This window comes from Megalops cyprinoides, chromosome 7 (genome assembly GCF_013368585.1).
Source record: "Megalops cyprinoides isolate fMegCyp1 chromosome 7, fMegCyp1.pri, whole genome shotgun sequence".
Classification (NCBI taxonomy): domain Eukaryota; kingdom Metazoa; phylum Chordata; class Actinopteri; order Elopiformes; family Megalopidae; genus Megalops; species Megalops cyprinoides.
In genome coordinates, this window is record NC_050589.1 from 8,359,128 (window position 1) to 8,381,898 (window position 22,771).

General features: G+C 44.5%; 2 protein-coding genes across 2 annotated transcripts; one reads left to right on the plus strand and one right to left on the minus strand.

Annotated features, from left to right (window-relative positions):
- Nucleotides 1–883: 883 nt before the first annotated feature.
- Nucleotides 884–7,231, minus strand: LOC118780905 (succinate dehydrogenase [ubiquinone] iron-sulfur subunit, mitochondrial-like). The gene is made up of 8 exons (XM_036533663.1): nt 7,088–7,231; nt 4,292–4,425; nt 3,751–3,836; nt 3,336–3,472; nt 2,868–2,984; nt 2,419–2,520; nt 1,905–2,027; nt 884–1,401 (listed from the first exon to the last, which is right to left on the minus strand). Exons 1-8 carry the CDS (start codon nt 7,154–7,156, stop codon nt 1,321–1,323), a joined length of 849 nt encoding a protein of 282 aa, XP_036389556.1. The 5' UTR covers nt 7,157–7,231; the 3' UTR covers nt 884–1,320.
- Nucleotides 7,232–8,823: 1,592 nt separating this feature from the next.
- LOC118780092 lies at nt 8,824–21,120 on the plus strand. The gene is made up of 16 exons (XM_036532404.1): nt 8,824–9,087; nt 9,873–9,949; nt 10,392–10,493; nt 10,640–10,699; nt 11,360–11,429; nt 11,640–11,805; nt 12,104–12,173; nt 12,342–12,497; nt 12,672–12,728; nt 13,185–13,310; nt 14,713–14,837; nt 15,923–15,974; nt 16,084–16,154; nt 16,269–16,436; nt 16,897–17,005; nt 18,119–21,120. Exons 1-16 carry the CDS (start codon nt 8,895–8,897, stop codon nt 20,114–20,116), a joined length of 3,600 nt encoding a protein of 1,199 aa, XP_036388297.1. The 5' UTR covers nt 8,824–8,894; the 3' UTR covers nt 20,117–21,120.
- Nucleotides 21,121–22,771: the final 1,651 nt, after the last annotated feature.

Here is a 22,771-nt window from a genome sequence, read left to right on the forward strand (position 1 = left end):
ATAGACAGATCATCAAAACCCCACTCACAGGACAGAGAATGGCTGTTAGCAAGAAGTCTGAGAAGGTCTTAGGAAGCCAAAAAAGGCACTTGTGAAACTGAAAGGGAGTTAGTATTTTTCACAGGGAGGACTGACAGCAACACATCAATCAAACCCAAGTTATTGCACATTTGGAATAATGACATGTTGAAGGTGGAAATAAAGGAACGTGGCACACAAAACACCACACCCTTTCCTATAAACCTCCTACTAAACATAATGCAGACTGTTAAAATGCAATTTGCAGCGTCCATCAGTCAAGCTGTGTATTTGTGTCCACGTGGAGGATGCCACAAATTAACAGTCAAAAGGTAAAGACCCAGTGACCATGTATACGATATATGGGTATGTAAGCCTGGAATAAAGACTTCCTGAATTTTTAAAAAAGCTTTGCAGAGGACCAGTTCCATAACTGTTTTTTTTTTTTTAGCAGTTGTAATGTATTTCCCAAGGTGCTGCATTTCAGCTTTAGGAGAGACATTTAATCCCTTCTCTTTAGCTGTGCAAAAAGTAGTTCTTTAACTAATACAACAGTCAGAATATCTCCAGAGATTCTCCTACGAAAGCCAGAAGTAGGTTTACACTCAGTATTTAATGGAAAATCTGCACATTCTTCCGGACACTGGGCACCAACACCCATTTGTTTACTAATATGCTCACCACTGTTTGTGGACTGAGTAAGACTGTGATACAGATTAAAAGTGAAAGAGTGAATGCCTGGAACATTGCACATGCATGGTCTGTTCTTTTCAGTACAAATGAAAAGACAATAACCTGAAATTTTAATGAATGAAAAGGCAGATTAAAAACCAATAACCAAATACATAGTTTAATGGCTTTTGTGTGACATTTTAAATATTACACATCTCCTGAAAATACAACACAGGAGTTAAATATCTGACAGTATATCAGTATATCAGTTCATACAGTATATATATACACTGGACAAACATTACATATCTACAAATCCGACACCCACTTGAAGTGTAGAACTGACACTCATACAGACCTTTCAGGCTATGAAATTAGCCCATACACAAGTAGGTACAGGATTAGTGAATAACTTAATTTGACTCACTCTCATTCTCACACACAGCCATCCATACACATCCACACTTATGTTCCCTGCATTCTTGTGTAGACAATTCCCACATTTTACAATGACCTTTTCCCAACTGTGATTGAGAATATCGGTACAAGACAACATGTGCACACATTATATAGGGTCACTGAACCTTTAAATTATGTAGAGGAACTTGTGAACATTCAAGGAATAAGGGGTTATGCAGCAGACAATTTTTTCTCCTTGTAGGTTGCCATCATCTTCTTGATCTCTGCAATTGCCTTTCCTGGGTTCAGTCCCTAAGGAGCGGGAAAGGTAGAGTGAATAGGTGGAGGACAGAAGAGGAAACCTGATGCATCACCCATCATTGTACCACTGCCCCATTACAGTTATTCAATTCACTCAAATCCAGTTTGAAGAGCAACTGTCCTAATGCCATGTTAATTTTCTTCTACCAACCAATCATCTTCTTTAGTCATTTACTACCAAGCTATTTAATCTGCAATTGAGTTTTGTCTTCATGTTTGGTTAAGCCGAGTTATCTATCTTTTTAATGTTTACTGCCCCTTCACATTTGCTCTTCTTTCTTAAAGGCTTTGTGAATTAACCTTTATCTGGGCAGGCCATGGTGGTAAACATTTGAGCGTACGTGCAGAGCTATAAATCAACTGTAAACTGCCTTTGTGGTCAGATGACGGACAGCGTGCATCAGCGAGAAACTTACTGTAACTGTCAATACAGGAAGTCACAAAAGGAACAACAAACTCCATGGGTTGGAGAGATAAAGGTCTTTTTGGTGTACCTTGGGGCAAGTCTTGGTGCAGTTCATGATAGTGTGGCAGCGGTACAGAGAGAAGGGGTCCTGCAGCTTAGACAGTCGCTCCTCGGTAAAGTCGTCTCGAGAGTCAATCATCCAGCGATACGCCTGTTGGGTGAGCGACAGTGGCACACGCCAGTTGCTTCACTTCACATTATAATACCAGAACACCGCAAAATAACACGCATGCAAAACGTGTTACTTTGCAATGTTATGTGTATCAAGAATAATACAAAGACAGAATGAGTCTTCAGTTCTTTCTGTTCATTTCTGTGTTCACTCATCCTTTTATGAAGGAAATTACGTGTCTACCAGTTTTTGGATGCTATTCTACAAGGATTCTGAAGAGTGAAATTCTTTTTTATGTTGACAAACAAATATTTGAATCTTCATCTTCGCTGGAAGGCCACTTGTCACACGTTAATACAAACTCGTCACATCATCGACCCCTACCGTTGCATGCTTGTGCAAACAGTTTCCCAGCAGTGCCAGTACACACCTGCATCAGGACCGCGGGGCCCAGGTACTTGTCGCCATTCCACCAGTAACTGGGGCAGCTGGTGCTGCAGCAGGCGCACAATATACACTCATACAGCCCGTCCTGGAAGAGAGAGGGAGAGAGAGAGCCTGCTTATAGCCTAGCTGTTCTCTAAGGGGATTAGAGAAAGGGTTTATGCGCTATGAATTAACAGGCTCTTAGTAAGTTACTACATGTATGTGCAATAATGTGCACATAGGTTTAATAATAATGATGTGCACATCCTTTCTAAAGGAACTAACGGAGCTGCTGAATACTTTGTAATCAAAATCAAGGACAGTCACAGGTGGTGTGTGCCTCCTTTCCCAAGACTGGATTTCAGTGCAACTACACTGTTGCATTGATTGCGATGGAGTTGAATGCAACATTTGAGCAGCTTGTTGATCAGCTGTGTAATGTGAATGGCGTACCAATTTCTGTCTGTCTTCCACAGTCTGCAGGTACTGTGCCTTCCCCTGCTGTGACTCGTCCTTCTTTTTCAGGTAGGGCTCAATGGACTTATACTGTGCATAGAAGTTACTCATGTCCTATAGAACACACAGACACCTGGGATTAGAATCAAATTCATCATTCTTGCATTTCAGTAGTCCTGTAATTGACTGATTACACACAATATCACTTTTGTATTACATTTACATTTACATTTATTCATTTGGCAGACGCTTTTATCCAAAGCGACTTACATAGGTTACAGTTCTTTACAATGTTATCCATTTATACAGCTGGATATTTACTGAGGCAACTGTGGGTTAAGTACCTTGCCCAAGGGTACAACAGCAGTGTCCCAGTATTACAGACATAACACAAAACACACCACAAAGCCATGTTTTTAATACTTAATTCATCATTTGCATCACTGTAGCGATGAAGATACTCACAGGCACCAGGTCCTTGACGACATACATGTGTGGCAGGGGGTAGATCTTTGTCACTTTGCTAGTGTTGGAGTCAATCTTGTTCAGGCAAGCTAACGTATTACCACCATTGATGTTCATTGCACATGAGCCACAGATACCTGTACAAGCAGACACAACATCACTAAAACAATACGGCAAAAGGAAACTTCAAAACCTACCCTAAGATTCATACACAACAAAAAAAATAACCCCTCTGAATTTATCAATGCACACCATCAATCACACGTTCACAACATTTTCATGTACTGTACAATGCAACACAAGCACATAGATATGAGGCATTTCGACCAATACAGTCCACAGTAACATCACTGCTTTCCATCCCAGTCCTCTCCATCCTCTCTTGCCTTCCACCTTCCCGTTTTGCATCCCTTACCTTCTCGGCAGGAGCGCCGGAATGTGAGTGTGGGGTCCATTTCGTTCTTGATCTTAATCAGAGCATCCAGGACCATAGGCCCACAACTGAAAGGAGACAGACGAGCACAATAAGATAAACTGCCACACACGCTATTGTAAGGCTGTCAAATGTATTCATTCCCAGTAATACAGTACTATGAAAATTGTATGCCTCCAGAATATTTTTTTTTTTAAATTTAAAGGGCAATGTGTGAGCTGCCTTTATGGAGAAAAACAGCATGGAGCAGAAAAGGGGACAAGAACAACTGAATTTAGAATTCAATAGCGTAATTAAACAATGCAGGTAAATATAAGTAACATTTTCAAAAGATAATTAAAGGCTGTTAGGCCCTTGCGATGATAGTTCTGTTTCCAATCGAAACTCACTGTTAAGAGAATCTGACCTTTAAACTTTAGAGCGTTTCACAACTTAGGTTATGGAGTCTACTTTGCACTTATTTGTCAGGGGTTTCCAGGAATAATTACAGCCTATGCCTGGCTCACAGCTCTGCTTCGCTTACGTGTTGAGGTCGATGTCGTAGGTCTGCATGCGGGGCTTGTCCCCAGGCTTGTCGGGGTCCCAGCGGTACACCTGGAACTTCTTTATTCTGGGCTGAACGGCAGGGGCGGCCGCAGTCTGAGCACCACGCACCGTCTGGAGGATACAGACACAGAGAGAGGAAGGGCTGAGCAAGGGTAAGGAAGAGGCGGAATTAAGAGTCACTCTGACTGCTCATTTAACGCCAGCACCTCTGCCTACAGTGACTCTCCCTTCTTTAACAGCACTGAGAGTTTGCAGCTTTTCGAGGTTCTGTGCAAACAAAAGCAGAAAAGATGCAGGGTGACAATGGCCCTCTCTACACAAATCCAGACATCTAGATACTATATCAGTTCTAGCGTTCAGACTCAAAAACATATCTGTCTATAGTCAACTGCATATATAATCCTACCTTGAGTCTAAGGACTTGGAAAATATTTCCAAATGCCATGAGCAATCCAAATCATTTCAAAACCTAGTGCCATTCTTGTCAAACAAGCAGTTTGCTTGGTCTATATGCCCACATATGTCCCCATTTTCTTCATTGCTTTTCTACATATTCTTAGACTTTTGACCTTTTTGTAGGTGTATGCTCCACTACATTGGCACATCCTTTTGAGAATCATCTTGGGTGTGTGTCATTGTTGTTCAATCTTTTTCCAGTAGGCTTCCATTTTCTGTTAAGATTTCAACCCATTAAACATTAAGTAGCATAGCAAACACAAGGCACTATTGATGTTTCTGATATATGTGGAGTTAACTGAATAATACTGTGAGAAGACAATATGCCCTTGCTTGGATATCACAACTAAGAGGCAGACTGTACAGTTGGATAACCTTTTTGAAAACCCTTTCTGACACCTGCAGTTTTCTTTAGATTTTGTACTGTGAGGATATAAGACATGTATTCAATGGTAGAATAAAAGCAAACTGTAGTTCTAAAATTACAGGAACGCAGACAAGGTAAGGGTAAATTCTCAGGTCTATTTTATACTAGTTTTTGGATACACATTGCAAGATATAAAAGCATGAAGTCAAAATCAATCCACAAGATGTGACTTGTGGATGAAAGGTAGGATGGTTTCGGATGCAAAGTTAAACAGCAATTTAAAATACATTATACACAGCTGCTTTTAAATATCAGGTTTATGAAAACGTTCGGCTGGTATTCTGGAGAAAACGCTGGTATCTGAGGTTAACAAATGTGGTTTGATTACACAGTTGTGCGGTATAGGATTAGATAACCGCTCTTTCAGGGAAACCACTACATTTCGTAAATCGGGTGACCTTGCTTTGTCAGCACGCGCGAGGGGCCAAATGACTGAAGTAGCAGTAGCCTATGGTGAACACTTACACAATCTCCCACCGAGTATCTGTCTCAGCAGTTATGTGGCCATGTCTGAGCTACCTCAAAGTGTACTGAAGCTCAGGGCTATTTTATTTAATCTAAAACTCTTTAAAAACTGTAAATCTAGATGAGCTTGTGTGACGGTGAAAGGCTCAGACCTTCCGATTACTGAGAAGTGTCCCTCTTTTCCCGAAAATTCAAGACCTTAACAGAAAAATATCTAACCTACAACGATTAAATACACAATAACTGTAACAACTCATTCGTATCGGTGTAACAACGGAGAAAACCCCTGCCTGGCTGTTTTACTTATCCACACCAACTACAACTACGGTTTTCTAGATTAACATGACACCCACGTTTTTGGATAGATTGCACTGCATCCACTGCATGGCAGCTTTACAGTTAGCCGAATACAGAATATACCGTTGATCGTACATTTGCTCACAGATTTATAAACGCCACTTGTATTTCGCTTTTGCTTTAATAAACCACGTGTTTGATCCGACAGCAATTACAGCACTTTGTTCACGATTCATTTCACCTCAGTTTAATACTTTACGTAATCATCAACTACACTTATTGTAGCCTAAGGATAGGCTACGTGATTTCGTATTACATTTTCACAGGAAAAGAATTTACCTAGCTAGTCTAACTAAAGAAGAATATTACCTTAAGAAAATTTTCACTTTATTGACACCTTTGATATTAATAACACCGTTAATAATGACAATGATTCTATACTATCATTGGTGCGTCCCATAATTATGACGTATCGAAATTGTATTAAAAGTTTGCTAACTTAGCTACCTTAACTGGTGAAAGGGCGGTAGGCAACATATTGTTAAAATCTAACAAAACGCCCTTGAACGGTGCGGCTCATCTGAGCGTCACTGCTGTTAAAATGTTACATCACCGGCATTACGTTACCTAACGTTTAGGTAACGTCAACACAGCAACATCAACGGCGATGCAGTTTGGTAACTAGTAGGCTACCTATTACACAAATACAGTGACATTAGGTTAATTTGCAGATTTTTTGCAGATATCCTCTGATATTGGAGTTGTCCTGTTACTGATGCTAGCAAGCTGTCTTGCAATGATCTGTAGGCAGCCAGCAAACAAGCTAGGCTAGCTAGCTGTATACCATTTTTGATTATCACTGTCCATCCTAAAAATGTAACGTTAGATGTGATGATCACAACAACACACACTTTCGAACTTGACTAACTAATCCCTTTGGCAACAGAGACAAGCAGTCATCATCAATGAGTAAGCTAACGCTAGCTAGTTAGCTATGTGGCCAAACAACTGGACTTGGGTAACTTTTAGCTAAACAGCTAATGATATCTAAAAAGTCAGTTCCACTCTCTCCCTCCACCCTCACTGCTCAAGCGACAGAGCTCCGTAGTCTACTTCACCCACGCTTACCATTATGCCGGTAGAGCAACGGATTGCCACGGCACCGCGGCGACACAAGGAGAAACAGACGACCGACATTTTCAAAGTCAACTGTAGTGTATTTGTCCACGGATCTGCCCTTCCAGCACCGAACCTCAAGTGACAGACCGTGCTTTGCTAATAAAACTCTTCATAAATTTCTCTTGACGTCATTCCGTCAAACGTCATCACACTCCCCCCAACCGGCAGTCTAGTTGGTACAACGCCCACTTTCCAACTCAACCACGTGGTACAGCTTGCTTTCCAAAGTAAACACTTATATCAGAGCAGTCATGTAATGTTTACAGATATAAACTGTATTTGTGACACGGTGTGCAGTTTTTTAAGGTTATGCCAAGATTGTCAAAAGCCAATCAGAATCTCGCACTGTAGGCCAGTTAACATTATAGGCCTATTTATTTGTTTGGAATATTTTGCCTTATAATTATTTCAGTAATATACTATGTCATAGGATAACTGATTACATCAGTGACACATTTGCTTGGTGGTGGTCTTTTTGTTAAGGATTTAATTTGATATTTTAAAAAACCATACTTATTACAAAAATCCACAACAATTGAATTGTCTGTATTTACCTTTGGTTGTTAAAAGTGATTTAAATTACAGAATTTCAGCAATACCCTGTCACATGGGACCCCATGTCATTTTGTCATATGACAAAGTCCTGAAATTATTGCATATAGTGTCCTTAAAAATTATTACAATTCAGTTGTTTGGCGATAATGATTACACAATGAGAACCAAGAGTATTGTCTACTCAATATCATGTATAAAGATGAAAATTGCGTGCTCTGTTAGGATTTTTCACAACATCAGTTAAATGGAATGGGAATGGGAATGATGTCTGTCTACTCTGTTTGGTGAACTTCAACAGAGCTGCAAGTCTATTGTACACAGATTACAGTGGGTGCTACACTAGGCAATAGAGGCTGGATTCAGTTCCAAGTGCTAAAAATTGATGTAAACTGCTTAGCATAACACAGTTTGGAGATGTATACGGTCAAGATTTATGGTGTCTTAAGCATGCTTACATTGAATACACCTTTTTCTTTTGTTTACAATGTTCAGTGTCCTCTGATTGGTCTTGTCAAGGAAAATTATGCAAGTGTGCTTGGTGGGAAAAAAAAAACATGTCTGGCCCCACTATTTCCACAAACTCATCGCCCATCTTCCTTCCATGTGCATACAGAAAAACAGATATATTTGCAATTTGGATAAATCATAAATAATATCTGAGATCAGGAGATGTACCGAATGTCAGTGGGGCGGGAAATAACCTTATTTGCAGGGTGTATGATAGGTCTGCGACTGGAGAAGGAGGCTAAGGGTGAGGTCACACGCTGCTGGTGCTGGTACAGCCGCATCCCCCTACTCACCCCTCTTCGAAAGAGGGTTTTGCGCATTGTAGGCAATGCGCAACGTACCCCCGCATTTTTTCACCACAAACCATTCCCAGTTAACGCTGCCTCTGACGGCATGCCGTACGGCGTCCCTTCCTGCGACTCTCCCCTCTGGAGCAGGCAACAGTGTGGGCGCGGTTCACACGTGACAAGAAAGCAACGAATTATATTGGCTAGCTATACTATTTGCGGCCAATAGGGCTGCAGAGTTCCCATTCTATAGATTATATGTAACGTTATGGATCGCCTGCCCACAGTGGGGTGCGCCTGCGCAGAGGGTGGAAGCGTGACAACAGTGTGGTGTGGTGTGGTGGGGTGTAATCAAACATTGGATTCAAGTTTGCTCCGTGTAAGAGGGGAGTTGTTTTTGGTAGAACATGTCCTGGCTGTTCGGCTGGAGAAAAGGGTCTTCCGGTCCGCCCCCAGATTCTGCAGCCCCACCATCAACCCCTTCTGCAGACGGGGATTCGGGGGGATCCGGCGGAGATAAACCCAAGGACAAATGGAGCAACTTCGATCCGACGGGGCTGGAGCGGGCTGCGAAAGCGGCCAGAGAACTGGACAAGTCGCGTGAGTACCCCGCAAGCTCGCGAGCAAGCCAGGTAAAGTTACCTGGAAGCCGCGTGCAAACTCGAGCGGAGGTGAACAGACAAAGGAAATAGCTGGCTCACCAGCTGGTTAGGAAATCTGAGGCTTATGTAATATAGCTTGCAAGTTAACCAGACATGTTCTGTTGGAGGGCGCTTATTTGGATGAACGAGAGATTTGCAAAGAAAAAAAAGAATGCGATCGATAATATGTTGTGAAATAAAATCTGAAATAACAACAAAAAAAAGATTACTGGGCCCGGTGGGCTGCAGACAGGCGCGAGCTCGTGAGATGTGACAGCAAGTGGTCGATGGTCACGTTTGCAGGGTACGGTATGTCTTACGTACTTTTTCTTGTCCCGGATCACATTCCGCTTTTGTATAGCTGTGAAAAAACAGGCGTCTAGTGTGGCAAATAAGGAGTATATATAGATACTGTCAGAATGAGTGGCACAGTAGGATGCACACCATGTGTGACTGTGTGAGTTACATCGCAGTCAAGGTTAAGAGTTCAAAGATCAAGTCGCATTCTTTTCGTGACATGACCACACGATACGCAAAGTTTTTTTTATTTTTTTTATTTTTTTTTATTTTCCATAATAAGAAGCAAGCTTTCCACTAAATTGTATTAGAACTTTAAACAGTATGTAGATACTTTTTTTAACTTTAAACGAGTTGATCTTTTTTGTCCTTTCCTGCACATGTGAATGGTGGGCGTGTATGGTTGGTGGAAGTGTAGGGTGACCCCTTTCTGCCCCTCCCCCATAGGACATGCGAAGGAGGCGCTGGACTTGGCCCGTCTGCAGGAACAGACTTTGCAACTGGAGCACCAAACCAAGCTGAAGGTTCGACTGCCTCCCATTTCTGTGACAATTTTCTTTTTGGCCAAGTAGGCAAAAAACTTTGCCCGTGTGGGCATTGTGCTCACCTCTGTGATCGTTGTGTGTATAATGAGCATTCTTATTACTTTACGCTCCTTATCCAGAGCAACTTACATAGGTTAGTTTTTTACATGTTATCCATTTTTACAGCTGAGTATTTACTGAGGCAATTCTGGGTTAAGTACCTTGCCCAGGGGTACAGCAGCAGCGCTCCAGCGGGGAATCAAACCAGCAACCTTTCAGTTATGAGCCCTGCTCCTTACCACTTCCCTACCCTGTCATCGTAGTGTTGTACAAAGCAAGTGGCAATCTGACACAAACGCTGCAGGATGTTATTTGTACTCTGTGCACACAAGCAATAAAGTTATATACAAACTGTGAAAACGCACTTCTTTTGCTCCAACAGGAATATGAAGCAGCCGTGGAGCAGCTTAAGGGGGAGCAAATCCGCTCCCAAGGGGAGGAGAGGAGGAAGACGCTCAACGAGGAGACCAAGCAGCACCAAGCGGTGAGTGAGGCAGGGAGGGAGGAAGGGTCAGAGGGACTGCTGGGAAATATGGTGGTTTTATTTTATCCCAGTGACTTATTTAAAAGCCAAATATTTAATATCATTACGATTGAAGACATTTCTTGTATCTTTCAACCCTTCTCCAGAGAGCACAGTACCAGGACAAACTGGCCAGACAGAGGTACGATGATCAGTTGAGGCAGCAGGTAAGATCAGCCAGGACCTCCAGGGCATCCTTGCCGAGTGTGTGTGAGTTCCCCGTGAGTCTTTTACTAGTCAGGCCTCTGTGTGTCATGGTTTCCATCTGTTTGTATTTGTCATCCTGAGGTCTTTGTAAATGAGACCCCAGTCAGGGGGAGGAAATACATTGGAGCACATTTGTGATCAGATTACCCCATGAGTGTCTCATTTCTTCATGGTTTTGTCACTTCTGGCAGAAGAGTCTGCAGATGAATGGGGTGCAGGCTTGTGGTCAGGCTTTGCTGGGGTTGCTTTAAAAGTACTTGCGTTTTTTTTTCTCAGGGGCTTAGTTATTTACTGAAGAGAATTATAGTGTATAAAACATGTAATTTAAATGTAAGTCCCTGATTGGAAGTTGTGCTGTTGTGTGTTTTGAAGATTTGGTAGTTCTACGCGCAAGACCTATTTTTTAGCTTCTGATCACCTCTTTCAGAAGATCTGGTTTGAGAACAGCTTGAACTCAAGGTAAATCTCTTTACTTTTCAGACTAGGACAGAGAACTGAACCTTTTGTGAGCTTTTTTTATTCCTGTCCACCAATGTGGCCAGGTCGGTGTATCTCTCTGTCCAGCACTATACGTCTGTCTGAATTTGTCTTCGAGTCTCATCAGCATTATCTTTCTGCAGCAAGCCCTCAACGAGGAGAGTCTGCGCAAGCAGGAAGAATCTGTGCAGAAACAGGAAGCCATGAGGAGAGGTGCTGCTATGTTCTACATGTCACTGATTCATATCCCTCTGTGTTTGTGTCATGAACATGCTTTTCCAACATGTTCACTGTCATTTGTAGATATTTGATTCCAAATATCTTGACTCTGAATGTCTTCACTCCGTGGTATACAGTGAAACTTGCACAGAGAGCCAGTGTTTGCCTCTGTGTAAAGGCTTCTCTCCATCTCTTGCGTTTTAGCGACTGTCGAGCACGAGATGGAGCTGAGGCACAAGAACGAGCTGTTGCGGGTGGAGGCCGAGGCCAAGGCGCGCGCTCGCGTGGAACGCGAAAACGCTGATATCATCCGAGAACAAATCCGCCTGAAAGCCGCCGAGCACAGACAGACTGTCCTGGAGTCCATCCGGTGAGAGAATCATTCAGTTTAGCTTTCCTGGTATGTGGTACCACATAACAGACAATGGTTGGAAATGTATTGTAGTTTTTTTTTTTTCGTTTGGGCATTTCATACAGTATTATTTAGTTTCTTTCAGTTGTACCAATTCTTGCCTAATATATGATCTCCTGGAGTTACTCCAGAAGATGACAATGTATTGAACCCAGTTTATAAAGCATGGAAGATACTTGTGAGTGGGAGTACAATTTGAGTGGCAGTGTTTGGGTTAGGAGCCATTTTGGGACTGGTTGTGTTTTGTCTCTGTCAGGACTGCAGGTGCTGTGTTTGGGGAAGGTTTTCGAGCCTTCGTGTCAGACTGGGACAAAGTCACAGCGACGGTGAAAGCTCCCTTTTGCTATAGATCAGAGTATTGCTCTGATCATTTATCCTAACTGGTTATTGGGATTTAGTGATACTCTTACATTTTTTTTTTTCCCTCCTACCCAACACATTCAACTTGAATCCAGTACACCTGAACTACCGCAGTAACTCCTCCCTTCCTGCAGGTGGCAGGATTCACCCTGCTCGCAGTGGGTGTGTACTCTGCTCGGAATGCTACAGCCGTGGCAGGGCGCTACATTGAGGCGCGACTGGGAAAGCCCTCGCTGGTTAGAGAGACATCAAGAATCACCGTTGGGGAGGCAATCAAGCACCCAGTAAAGGTACATGCTACATAATGCGTAAGAGTGCACTTAAAGACATAATGTCACTTTGTGAGTAGTCTGCAGTCCTCCGTAATGGCAGCTGTACTGTAGACTAAGGTCCTAATGGTAATACTGTGAAAGGTGGCAGAGTTAAGGTGTAATACTGACCGCTGTTCTGACTCCTCCTCTCAGATGATGAAACGCCTGACCAGTAAACCCCAGGATGCTCTGGAGGGAGTGGTGCTCAGTGTGAGTATCGGCACACAGCAGTGTCGTGGCACCACAGAGAGATGTGCCATGGCAACTGGCAACACAACCGAACACCACTTAAAAGGCACTGTTTTTAAAAAAGTTACCATCGATGTTAGAATGATCATTGCATGAAGTCACATAAAAATCTGTCTTGAAATATCTTCGACTTAATTGTTAACATTTTATTTTGGTTTAACATTAAGCATTATTAGAATAACTTTTTTCAACATGAATCCAAGTGGATGTATACATTTTTGTTCTGACCGCCCAGTAGAATAGAATTTTGTTCTGACGTCCCAGTAGAATAGAAACCAGTGTCTCTGAAATTAATGTTAATAATTGTACATGTCCAAATGTTTTGCTGTACTATACTGGGCGCTAAATGTCCCCTGCATTTATTCTCCACTTTCACTCATCTTCCACACTTTCTCTCTCTCTCTGTCTCTCTTAAAGCCATCTCTGGAGGAGCGTGTGCGTGATATCGCTATCGCCACGCGAAACACCCGGAAGAATCGCGGGCTCTACCGCAACATCCTCATGTACGGCCCGCCTGGGACCGGCAAGACGCTGTTTGCCAAGGTAGCACACAGTGTGATTCGAGTTAAAGCGGATTCAGTGCTATTAATCCACAATATAAGTATTCAGAGCTGTTTTACAGTGGGTGCAGTGTGTCATACTTGAATAACATGGAAAAAAATGGGAAGTGTTTGTCACAATAGGTGTGTATGGTGATGGACCTTTATGGTGTGAACTATGGCTTTGTGTAAGGCTTGAGTCATTGTTATATAACCATGCCTTCCACGCTCATGACATAAAGTGTCCAAGCTAAAGCTTCATGTACAGAATTAGCATTATGCTGTCAGCACGAAGTCAGGTTTCCCCGTGCCCCTATGTACTGTATGCCAGAACAGACTGCATTGTTTACTATACCACTGCTGGATTAATATGCGTTTATGCTGGTGGTACGCAGTCCGCTGTACAAGTGACATGGCTGCTTTTACAGTGTTACAGACTGGCAGAAAGGTTGCACAGCAGAGACCCTTCGGTATACACAGTATACACAGCAGCGAGTACTTCAGAATACAGTGCTTTTTAATCCAGTCCAGTCGGCTACACTTTGAGACACGTGTCACAGATGGCTAAGCAACGCGTTTCTTGCATTTTTACTTTTCTGCAGTCAGCAGTGGTATACTGTACGATTTTTTTGCATTCTGTTTTTCATTTTTGCTTTACTTTCTTTTCCCCAGTTTCGTCTGTTTCGTCACAGTCATTTATTTCCCTTTTTAAAAGTTTAAACCTTTCAATATGGCAATGAAACTGTTGGTTTGTTGCTGTTTTTTCATTCTGAGTGTTTTACTCATTGTACCTTACAGGCCAATGTACACTAGTGGTGTACTGTATGATTATTTTCAAACTGAAGGGCCACCAGTGAACTGGTTTGGCTCTGTCTGGGTTTTTCCCAACTTTCTACCTCTGCCACAGTCATTTATTCTCCTTTTTACAAGTTGAAACCATTCAGTATGACAATGAATCTGTCAATATGTTGCTGCTTTCTCACATTAAGAATGGCTTATGTTGAAAGACAATGTGGAAATCTGGTAATTTTATCTGATGAATACAGCTGTGATTTCACTCTCACTTCTCTAGTTTCTGTAGTTCTGTTAGTTCACAGCTCTTCATTGTATTGCCCAAGTTTTTATTGCCCAAGATTTACACTGAAAAAAAACACATCAATAAATTGTGAATCTGCTAATCAATAACACTAGACAAACCCAACTTGTATATGACTCAGTAAAAGAACTACTCCTTGTGATGTGGAATATTTCATTTCATTTGTCATTTTTATTTTTATGTTATATTTAAAAAACATAGTGGGATATTCAGCACCCGTTTTTATACCGGTTTAGAATAATGCACAGAAGACATGATGCTGAGGATTAACTGTGTTAACGGCTGCTGCTGTTTATGTTGTGTTGAGCAGAAGCTGGCTTTGCATTCTGGGATGGATTACGCCATCATGACCGGAGGGGACGTGGCGCCTATGGGCCGAGATGGCGTGACCGCCATGCACAAGGTCTTTGACTGGGCCAATACCAGCCGACGCGGGTATGACACCTGCACAGCCGCATTGGACTGTGCCACGCCGCAACATGAGGGTTCTGCTTCTGAAAATGTCAACCCATCGTGCCGCTAAATGGGGTCAAGTCTATCCACTGCTGTTTGAACCTTTGACGTGTTTGTTTTAAGATGGCAGTTCATAAAGGCCTTCGGTGTTGTATTATCTTAAAATGGAACACTACCATATTAGTGCAGTGTTCCATGAATTATTTGATGGTTGAAATATTAATACAACAAAAAAGCTCACCGCACACTGCACATAGATATCGGTCGGGACTGTAAAAATATATTTATTAGTGCTCACATATTGATCAATGCAACAGGTGCATAAACAAAAAAGTGCATGAAGAAAAAATTAATGTGTGTAAAGGTTTATCTCATCAGTACTGAGAGTTCAATATTAGGCAGTTCAAATATTAGAAAAAAGTCCAAAAGTCTTTGAAACTATTTCCCTGGTAACTTGTTTTTTCACTAAGGCATCAGTGCACTTGGCTTGGTAAAATATACTGAAATTTTATTCTTTGTGTCTAAATTATGCTGATGTCTATTGTGATCTGTAACGAAATTTGATCAAGGAATTATATTCCCCTGATTAATTTCTGAAAATGATCCTTGTTTCTTGCGTTGTCACTGTTTAGCTCTAAGCTGCACACACAGTGTTCAAAATAAGTCAGCCAAGTTGTTCATTTCAAATAATGTGGTTACTTTTTCTTAAATAGGATCTGTTCTGTTGAGCTTGCACCTCAGACTTTGAGAGTGCAGTGACACTGCAGTGATAGTAACACATCAGTAGGAACATTTATTATGTATTCCCTCAGACTTGAGTCTTGGTTGTGTGTACTCCTCTGAAGTTGCAGGAGAACTGCAGACATACCTGCTCCTGTCCCTTAGGAGTCAGCAGTACAAAGCATATTGTCTACCAGCACACAGTGCACACAGACATGCCTTAACATGGCAGAGTGGCTTTGGCTTGCTTCTTTGGCAGTGCTTTTTGGTTCTGGTTTTTGAACACCCTGAACCCAGGTGCCCTGATTCTTCTCCCTCCTCTGTTGCTGTTGTCTTGTCCTCCACAGCCTTCTGCTCTTCGTAGACGAAGCTGACGCATTCCTACGCAAGCGAGCCACTGTGAGTCTGGTGCATGTGCACAGCGTTTAGCGTTGAGTCCCTGAGTGATGATGCAGAATTTGTGCGCCTTTTGTGCTGGGAAATGATGTTCTGTGTGGATTTGTTACAGGAGAAGATCAGCGAGGACCTCAGAGCCACCCTGAATGCATTCCTCTACCGTACCGGAGAACAGAGCAACAAGTGCGTCCAGCGTCCTCATCCTGACAGCTAGCCTGCCAGTGGGCAGTCAACACAGTTCTAGTGAACACTTTGTGCTGTATTTGTGTAAAACATGGATTCCTGTCGTGTGTCCAGGTTCATGCTGGTGCTAGCCAGCAACCAGCCGGAGCAGTTTGACTGGGCCATAAACGACCGCATTGACGAGATTGTAAACTTTGCTCTGCCGGGGTCAGAGGAACGGGACAGGCTCGTGCGGCTCTACTTCGACAGATATGTGTTGGGTCCTGCCACTGGGGGGAGACAGTGAGTAAAATCTGCGTTTTTACACTTGGACACTGGGACACACTAGAGCAAGACAGCGTTACAACCAAATGACAGACAGGACTTGGTGTGTGGGCTCCCCCTGCTGGTCACCAGTGCTGCAACATTCATACTTTTAAATTGATGTGAAATTAGTATATCACTACAACTTTATAAACACAAAATATATTAAATATATACTTTAACATTCATTGTTAATGAATGTGTACCAGTTACCTATTTTAAAACACTTAACTCCTCAAAAGGAATATGGATAGAATTGCATTGAATTGTAAAATGATCTTGTATGTAAAATAACCTTAAGCTTTTGAGGTCCCATTTTTTAAAATAAGTCCTGTGAGTGTAAACAATTGCAGACAGACCTGGGTGCAAAAGTGAAGAATTCAGGGCCTCAGGCAGACACTACATCCTTGTCTCTGTTCCTCTGTGTGTTGCCCTGCAGGAGGCTGAAGCTGGCCCAGTTTGACTACGGCAGCAAGTGTTCAGAGATCGCAGAGAGGGTCGAGGGCATGTCGGGCCGTGAGATCTCCAAACTGGGCGTGGCCTGGCAGGTCAGTCAGTCCGTGTGTTGAGTCCGCTGAGTCCTAGTGCCGATTGCAACAATACTAGACATTACATTACATTACATCACATGCATTTAGCAGACGCTCTTATCCAGAGCGACTTCTGTCACAATGGAGCATAAGTGTATCCATTCAGTTTAAACAAGCAACATTGTCAGACCAGGCTCACAACACTCCCAGACCATTGGGAGTGCGAGTATAACACTATTCAGGCCCGACCATAACTTAACTTGTATACATGGGTTTTGTCAGAGTATGCTACGATAGACAGTGATATTAGCCAATATTATTTGGATGGAGACTCACAAGCCGGTCCTGGTGTGTAGCGTGGTGAGAGGTGGCAGATAGGGGAGGTAAAGCAATATTTTCCCACACCAGGTGCAAACTGCACTCAGCTGGCCCGGTGCCAGGCCTCCCCTGGTGTCAGGCTGGTGATGAGCAGTGTGGCTTTGTGCGGTGAAAAGCATGATGGTCATCCTGTGTCACGCACTCATGGCCTGTGCAGCCGATGTAGTCCATCTCTCCTGGTCATTCACATTCTCGAGATGTTAGAGAGCCTTTGATTTGAAGCTCAGAGCAGAAGACCCTAGTCCTCATTAAACAAAACCTGACAACAAAATAAAATTTTGGCATTAGTTGTAGGTTTGTGTGCAAAACATCCCTTCGCTGTAATGTCAATGAAATATCGACCATATGCTATTTCTTCTCATAAGTTTGTTTCGTAGTACTGAAAAAAGTGGAAACAGTGTTTTCAGATTTCTCCTGCATCATTTCCCGTGTGTTGACAGTATACCTCTGTTGTGAGTTATACATCAGGCTTAGGGTTCTTTGTTGGCATCTAGATTAACAGACCAGGAATTATTTTGTCAGACTTCCATCACTTGTAGATACTTTGCATTTATGATGATGTTTAAAGCAGCTACAGATTGCAACTGTTGAGTATACATCAGCATATTTATTGTTAAATTGGGAATTAAAAATGTGTATTTATCAAAAGATATTACTATATTTGGTATTTTTAAATTATAATAACCGCATTCTCGCTGTTTCTCAGTTAATTTCAGATTTCACATTAATCTTCTTTCACCTCTCCCTCCGCAGGCTGCAGCGTACTCCTCTGAGGATGGGGTCCTGACTGAGGCCATGATTGACGCCAGGGTTGCGGATGCTGTTCAACAACACCTGCAGAAGATGGACTGGCTGTACAGGGAAGGGTTCCCAGAAAGTGGAGGCAAGATTGGTATCACACTACCAAAGGAGACGGGTGCAGATCCTGCAGGCCTGGGCTTCACAGTGGCCCAGGGGGCAATTCCCCAGGCTCAGGAGATAAGTGGGGGCGAAATGGGGCTTCCGTTACCTCAGGAGGTGGTGATCCCACTTGTGCAGGCAGCAATGCCACTTGTCAAGGAGGCCGAGGTTGAGGCTGCCCCCGTCGTCAAGGAGGCCGAGGTTGAGGCTGCCCCCGTCGTCAAAGAGGCCGAGGTTGAGGCTGCCCCCGTTGTCAAGGAGGCTGAAGCTGAGGCCGCCCCCGTCATCAAGGAGGCTGAAGCTGTCCCCTCAGAGGCAGAGGCTGCCCCAGTTGTTGCCGAGGCTGAAGCTGCCATCGTCAAGGAAGCCGAGGCCACTGCCGAGCCAACCCCTGTCGTCGGCGAGGCCGCTGCTGAGGCTGTCGCTGAGGCAACCCCCGTTGTCGCCGAGGCCGCTGCTGAGGCAACCCCCGTTGTCGCCGAGGCCGCTGCTGAGGCAACCCCCGTTGTCGCCGAGGCCGCTGCTGAGGCTGTGGCTGAGGCAACCCCTGTTGTTGCCGAGGCCGCTGCCGAGGCAACCCCCGTTGTAGCTGAAGTAGCTGCTGAGGCTGTCGCCGAGACAACCCCCGTCGTAGCCGAGGCCACTGCCGAGGCAACCCCCATTGTAGCTGAAGCTGCTGAGGCGGGCACCGAGGCAACCTCTGTCGTAGCCGAAGCCGCTGCCGATGCCATCGCCGAGGCAACCCCCGTCGTAGCCGAAGCTTCTGCTGAGGCAACCCCTGTCGTAGCCGAAGCCGCTGCCGAGGCTGTCGCTGAGGCAACCCCTGTCGCTGCTGAGGCCGTCGCCGAGGCAACCCCCGTTGTAGCCGAGGCTGCTGCCGAGGCCGTCGCCGAGGCAACCCCCGCCGTTGCCGAGGCCACTGCCGAGGCAACCCCCACTGTAGCCGAGGCCGTTGCTGAGGCAACCCCCGCTGTAGCCGAGGCCGGCGGCGAGGCAACCCCCACTGTAGCCGAGGCCGTTGCTGAGGCAACCCCCGCTGTAGCCGAGGCCGGCGGCGAGGCATCCCCCATCATAGCTGAGGCTGTGGCTGCCCCTGCTGCTGCTGAAGCTGCCACTGAGGCCGCTGCTGCCACCTCTGAGGCCGCTGCTGCCACCTCTGAGGCTACCCCCATTGCCAAGGAGGCTGAAGCTGCCCCTGCTGTTGCTGAGGTCGAGCCTGCCCCTGTCACCAAGGAGCCTGAAGCAGAAGCTGCTCCCACTGCTGCTGAGGCTGAGGTTGCCCCCGCCCCCACTGCTGAGGCCGAGGCTGCCCCTGTCACCAAGGAGCCTGAGGCCGAGGCTGCCCCCGCCCCCGCTGCTGAGGCCGAGGCTGCCCCTGTCACCAAGGAGCCTGAGGCCGAGGCTGCCCCCGCCCCCGCTGCTGAGGCCGAGGCTGCCCCTGTCACCAAGGAGCCTGAGGCCGAGGCTGCTCCCACTGCTGCTGAGGCCGAGGCTGCCCCTGTCACCAAGGAGCCTGAGGCCGAGGCTGCTCCCACTGCTGCTGAGGCCGAGGCTGCCCCTGTCACCAAGGAGCCTGAGGCCGAGGCTGCTCCCACTGCTGCTGAGACTGAAGCAACCCCTGTCGTAAAGGAGGCTGAGGCCGAGGCTGCTCCCACTGTTAAGCAGGCTGAGGCTGCTGTACCCCAAGAGGATGTCACTGCGCCGAAGGCAGAGGGGACTGCACATGAGGCCAAGCCGGAAGATTCCGCTTCCCCAGAGGGCAACACGCCACCTCAGGAGGAAAAAGCAAGCTGGTGGAGAGGATGGTCAGGCAAAGGTAGCAAGCCCCCAAAGGACGGAACATCTAACTGAATGGTGAAGGGAGCGGAGGACAGCACAGGACTGGATAAGCTGAGATGGAAGGAGATGGGTTTGGTAGGCAGATGAAAATTGTACTGTGGCTGTTGTTCGGTTATAGTGATTGAAGTGTTGTGGTTACTCACTGTTTCATCAGATTCTGTCTGGGGGTCCATCAGGGGAAAGGGAAAATGTTTCATGCTTTTTTTTCCATTCTGCACACATTTTGTGAAACTTTGAGGACGTTTCGGGAGAGAAAATGTGAACTGTCGCTGGTTTTAAGAGGTTTCCATACCTCTTCCATTTTCTGTTGTTAACCATTTCTGCCTCAGCTGTTCCAGTCAGCAAACACCCAACCCTTGTTGTGCACAACTTCAACATTATGAAGCCAAGGCTGCAACCTTAAAGCACTGAGAAACACCTAGCTTACCACTGCCCCCAAAGTCCCTGTCGTGAACCATATGTGTTCTAGTCTGGAATGGATCCAAAATGAGAATAGCACTTCTTTCTTTCAAGAGTGGGCTCCTACTGCTCTTCAGATTAGCATTGAGTTTGTACCCCTTTCACTACTTCAGAAAGAGAAGGTAGTCTTTATCCTACAGTTCTGTAGACTGAGTGAAAACTGTAAACCGTCACCCTTTAAAAAAATCAGGCCGTGGTCATTTTGACCTGTCACAGCCCTTCTCCAAGTTGGGCACAGTGTTTCAAAAGGTTGCACACATGGCCAGGGATTTTGGGGGATCGAGTTGAGTTTTGCATTTTTCAGGTTGACAGTAACCTGTCTGCATTACAAAGGGTATTGGAAAGAACTTTCAAGTGCAAGAACTTACAAATGCCTTAAATGTGATCTCCAGGCATGGAGCCACAGAACTTTTCCTAAAAATGGCCTGGTCTATTGTAACAATAGGAGGCATGTAGAAGCCGCCGCCTAATAGAATATTTCCAGGTCAGGGAAGAGTGCTTGACCAGTAGTAGTTTCTTCAGGTTCTTTACATACTTGGAAAAACATTTATGTTCAATTATGTTCAGTCATGGATTTCCAAATCTTTTTGTCTGTTAATTCTGTTTATGCTAGATTTTTTTAAAGTCTAGCTTGCTCTCTACCTGGTAGTAATGTATGATTTTCCATTGAAACAAGAATTTAAGCATTTCTTTAAATTAAAATAAATTGAGAAAAGACTTTGGTGTCTGCATCCTTTGTCTGTGAACTTCCGTTTCAATTGTTGGCCTCACTACTTCAGACCAGTAATTCACATGTTTTTACGCAACTCTGGTTTCCGAAAAATCTGCACATTTACCTTCAAGTTTGCATTTAGCCATTGAGCGATTTGGCAGAGACTCCTATCCAGTGTGATTAACACAAGTGCATCCAGGAAGGTTACACTACGAGCAGAGACAACACTAAAACACAAGTATCACAATCCCAAAGTAGAAATCATTGCATAACATCATATTCTGCTAAATCCCATGGTAGCTGCAAGAGGAAGTCTGAGAATAACCTTCACCTATTGTCACTTACTGTGGTGTGTGTATGTATGTGCTTGCATTTGCATGAGACTAATGTCCATGTAATGGTTTTTGAATCAAAGGAATTGTTTGGATGTCCATGTGCATTTGAAAAAAATTGAGGAATTATCAATCCAAACACTAGGGGTCACTGTTGTGCTTCAGTGGCACTTTTATTAAAACAGACATTTTATCCTCACAACAGCAATGTCTGGACAGAGAGGGAGGACAGGGGGACTCAGGCTTTCTCTGCTGCCAGGCTTGTAGGCTTCAGCTGAAAAACAGAATCAAATCGAGGGTGGAGGAGGTATCAGATGTTGAAAGTAAGGCAGGGCAGGTACCCTTCCTCTCTCCTATGACCTGGCTGATCCTATTTCATCTACCTCTTCATCACTGACCCTCAGCGCAGTACAGAAAGCCTTAACCCCATCCTAATCCTCCCTCTCCAGTATTTACAGATAAAATTACTACATTCATCATTAAATTCACTAAGTAACAAAGCTAATTAATCTGAACTGTACAGCAGTCACATCTATTCCCATTTCTCCTCACTTCAGCTTGACCTCATATCTCTCTCCATTTTGTCTCCAGATACTTTCCTTACCTCCTTCCTTTACCCCTGTCTCTCACCCCCATTTCTAATGACCTTGTCCACCAGCATGAACCGTTATTTCTCTAGAATCCATATTTATAACTATTTACATAAGAAGCAGTCTCTAACTGCCTTGTCACAAAACCCTGAAACCCACCCTCACTGACTCTTTAACCCCCACAAAAAGAATCGTTCACCCCAAAAATCCACCGGCACCCCGCTCTTACCGCCCTGCACCCAGAAGAACTGCCCATCGCCCATCCAAAAAAGTGCATGCCAAGTTTCAACAACAGACACAGACAATGTTTCTCTGTACAGAAAACACCCTCTTGAAAACACATTTTTTTTCCTTGAGCATGATGGACACAGATAAACAATTTACGTTTTCAGGGGTTGGAGGGAGGGCAGGTGGGGGGGACATGGTTATTCGAAATTGTTTGTCTTCCGCTGGAGTTTGAGCAGACAGTTCTGGAACGGTGTCCAGGTGGTTACCGTAGCGGGTCTCCGAGGCCGGTGGTGGGCACCGGGGCGGGGCAGTCGGCGGGGAGCCGCCTGGAGGAGGCGGCGGCTGG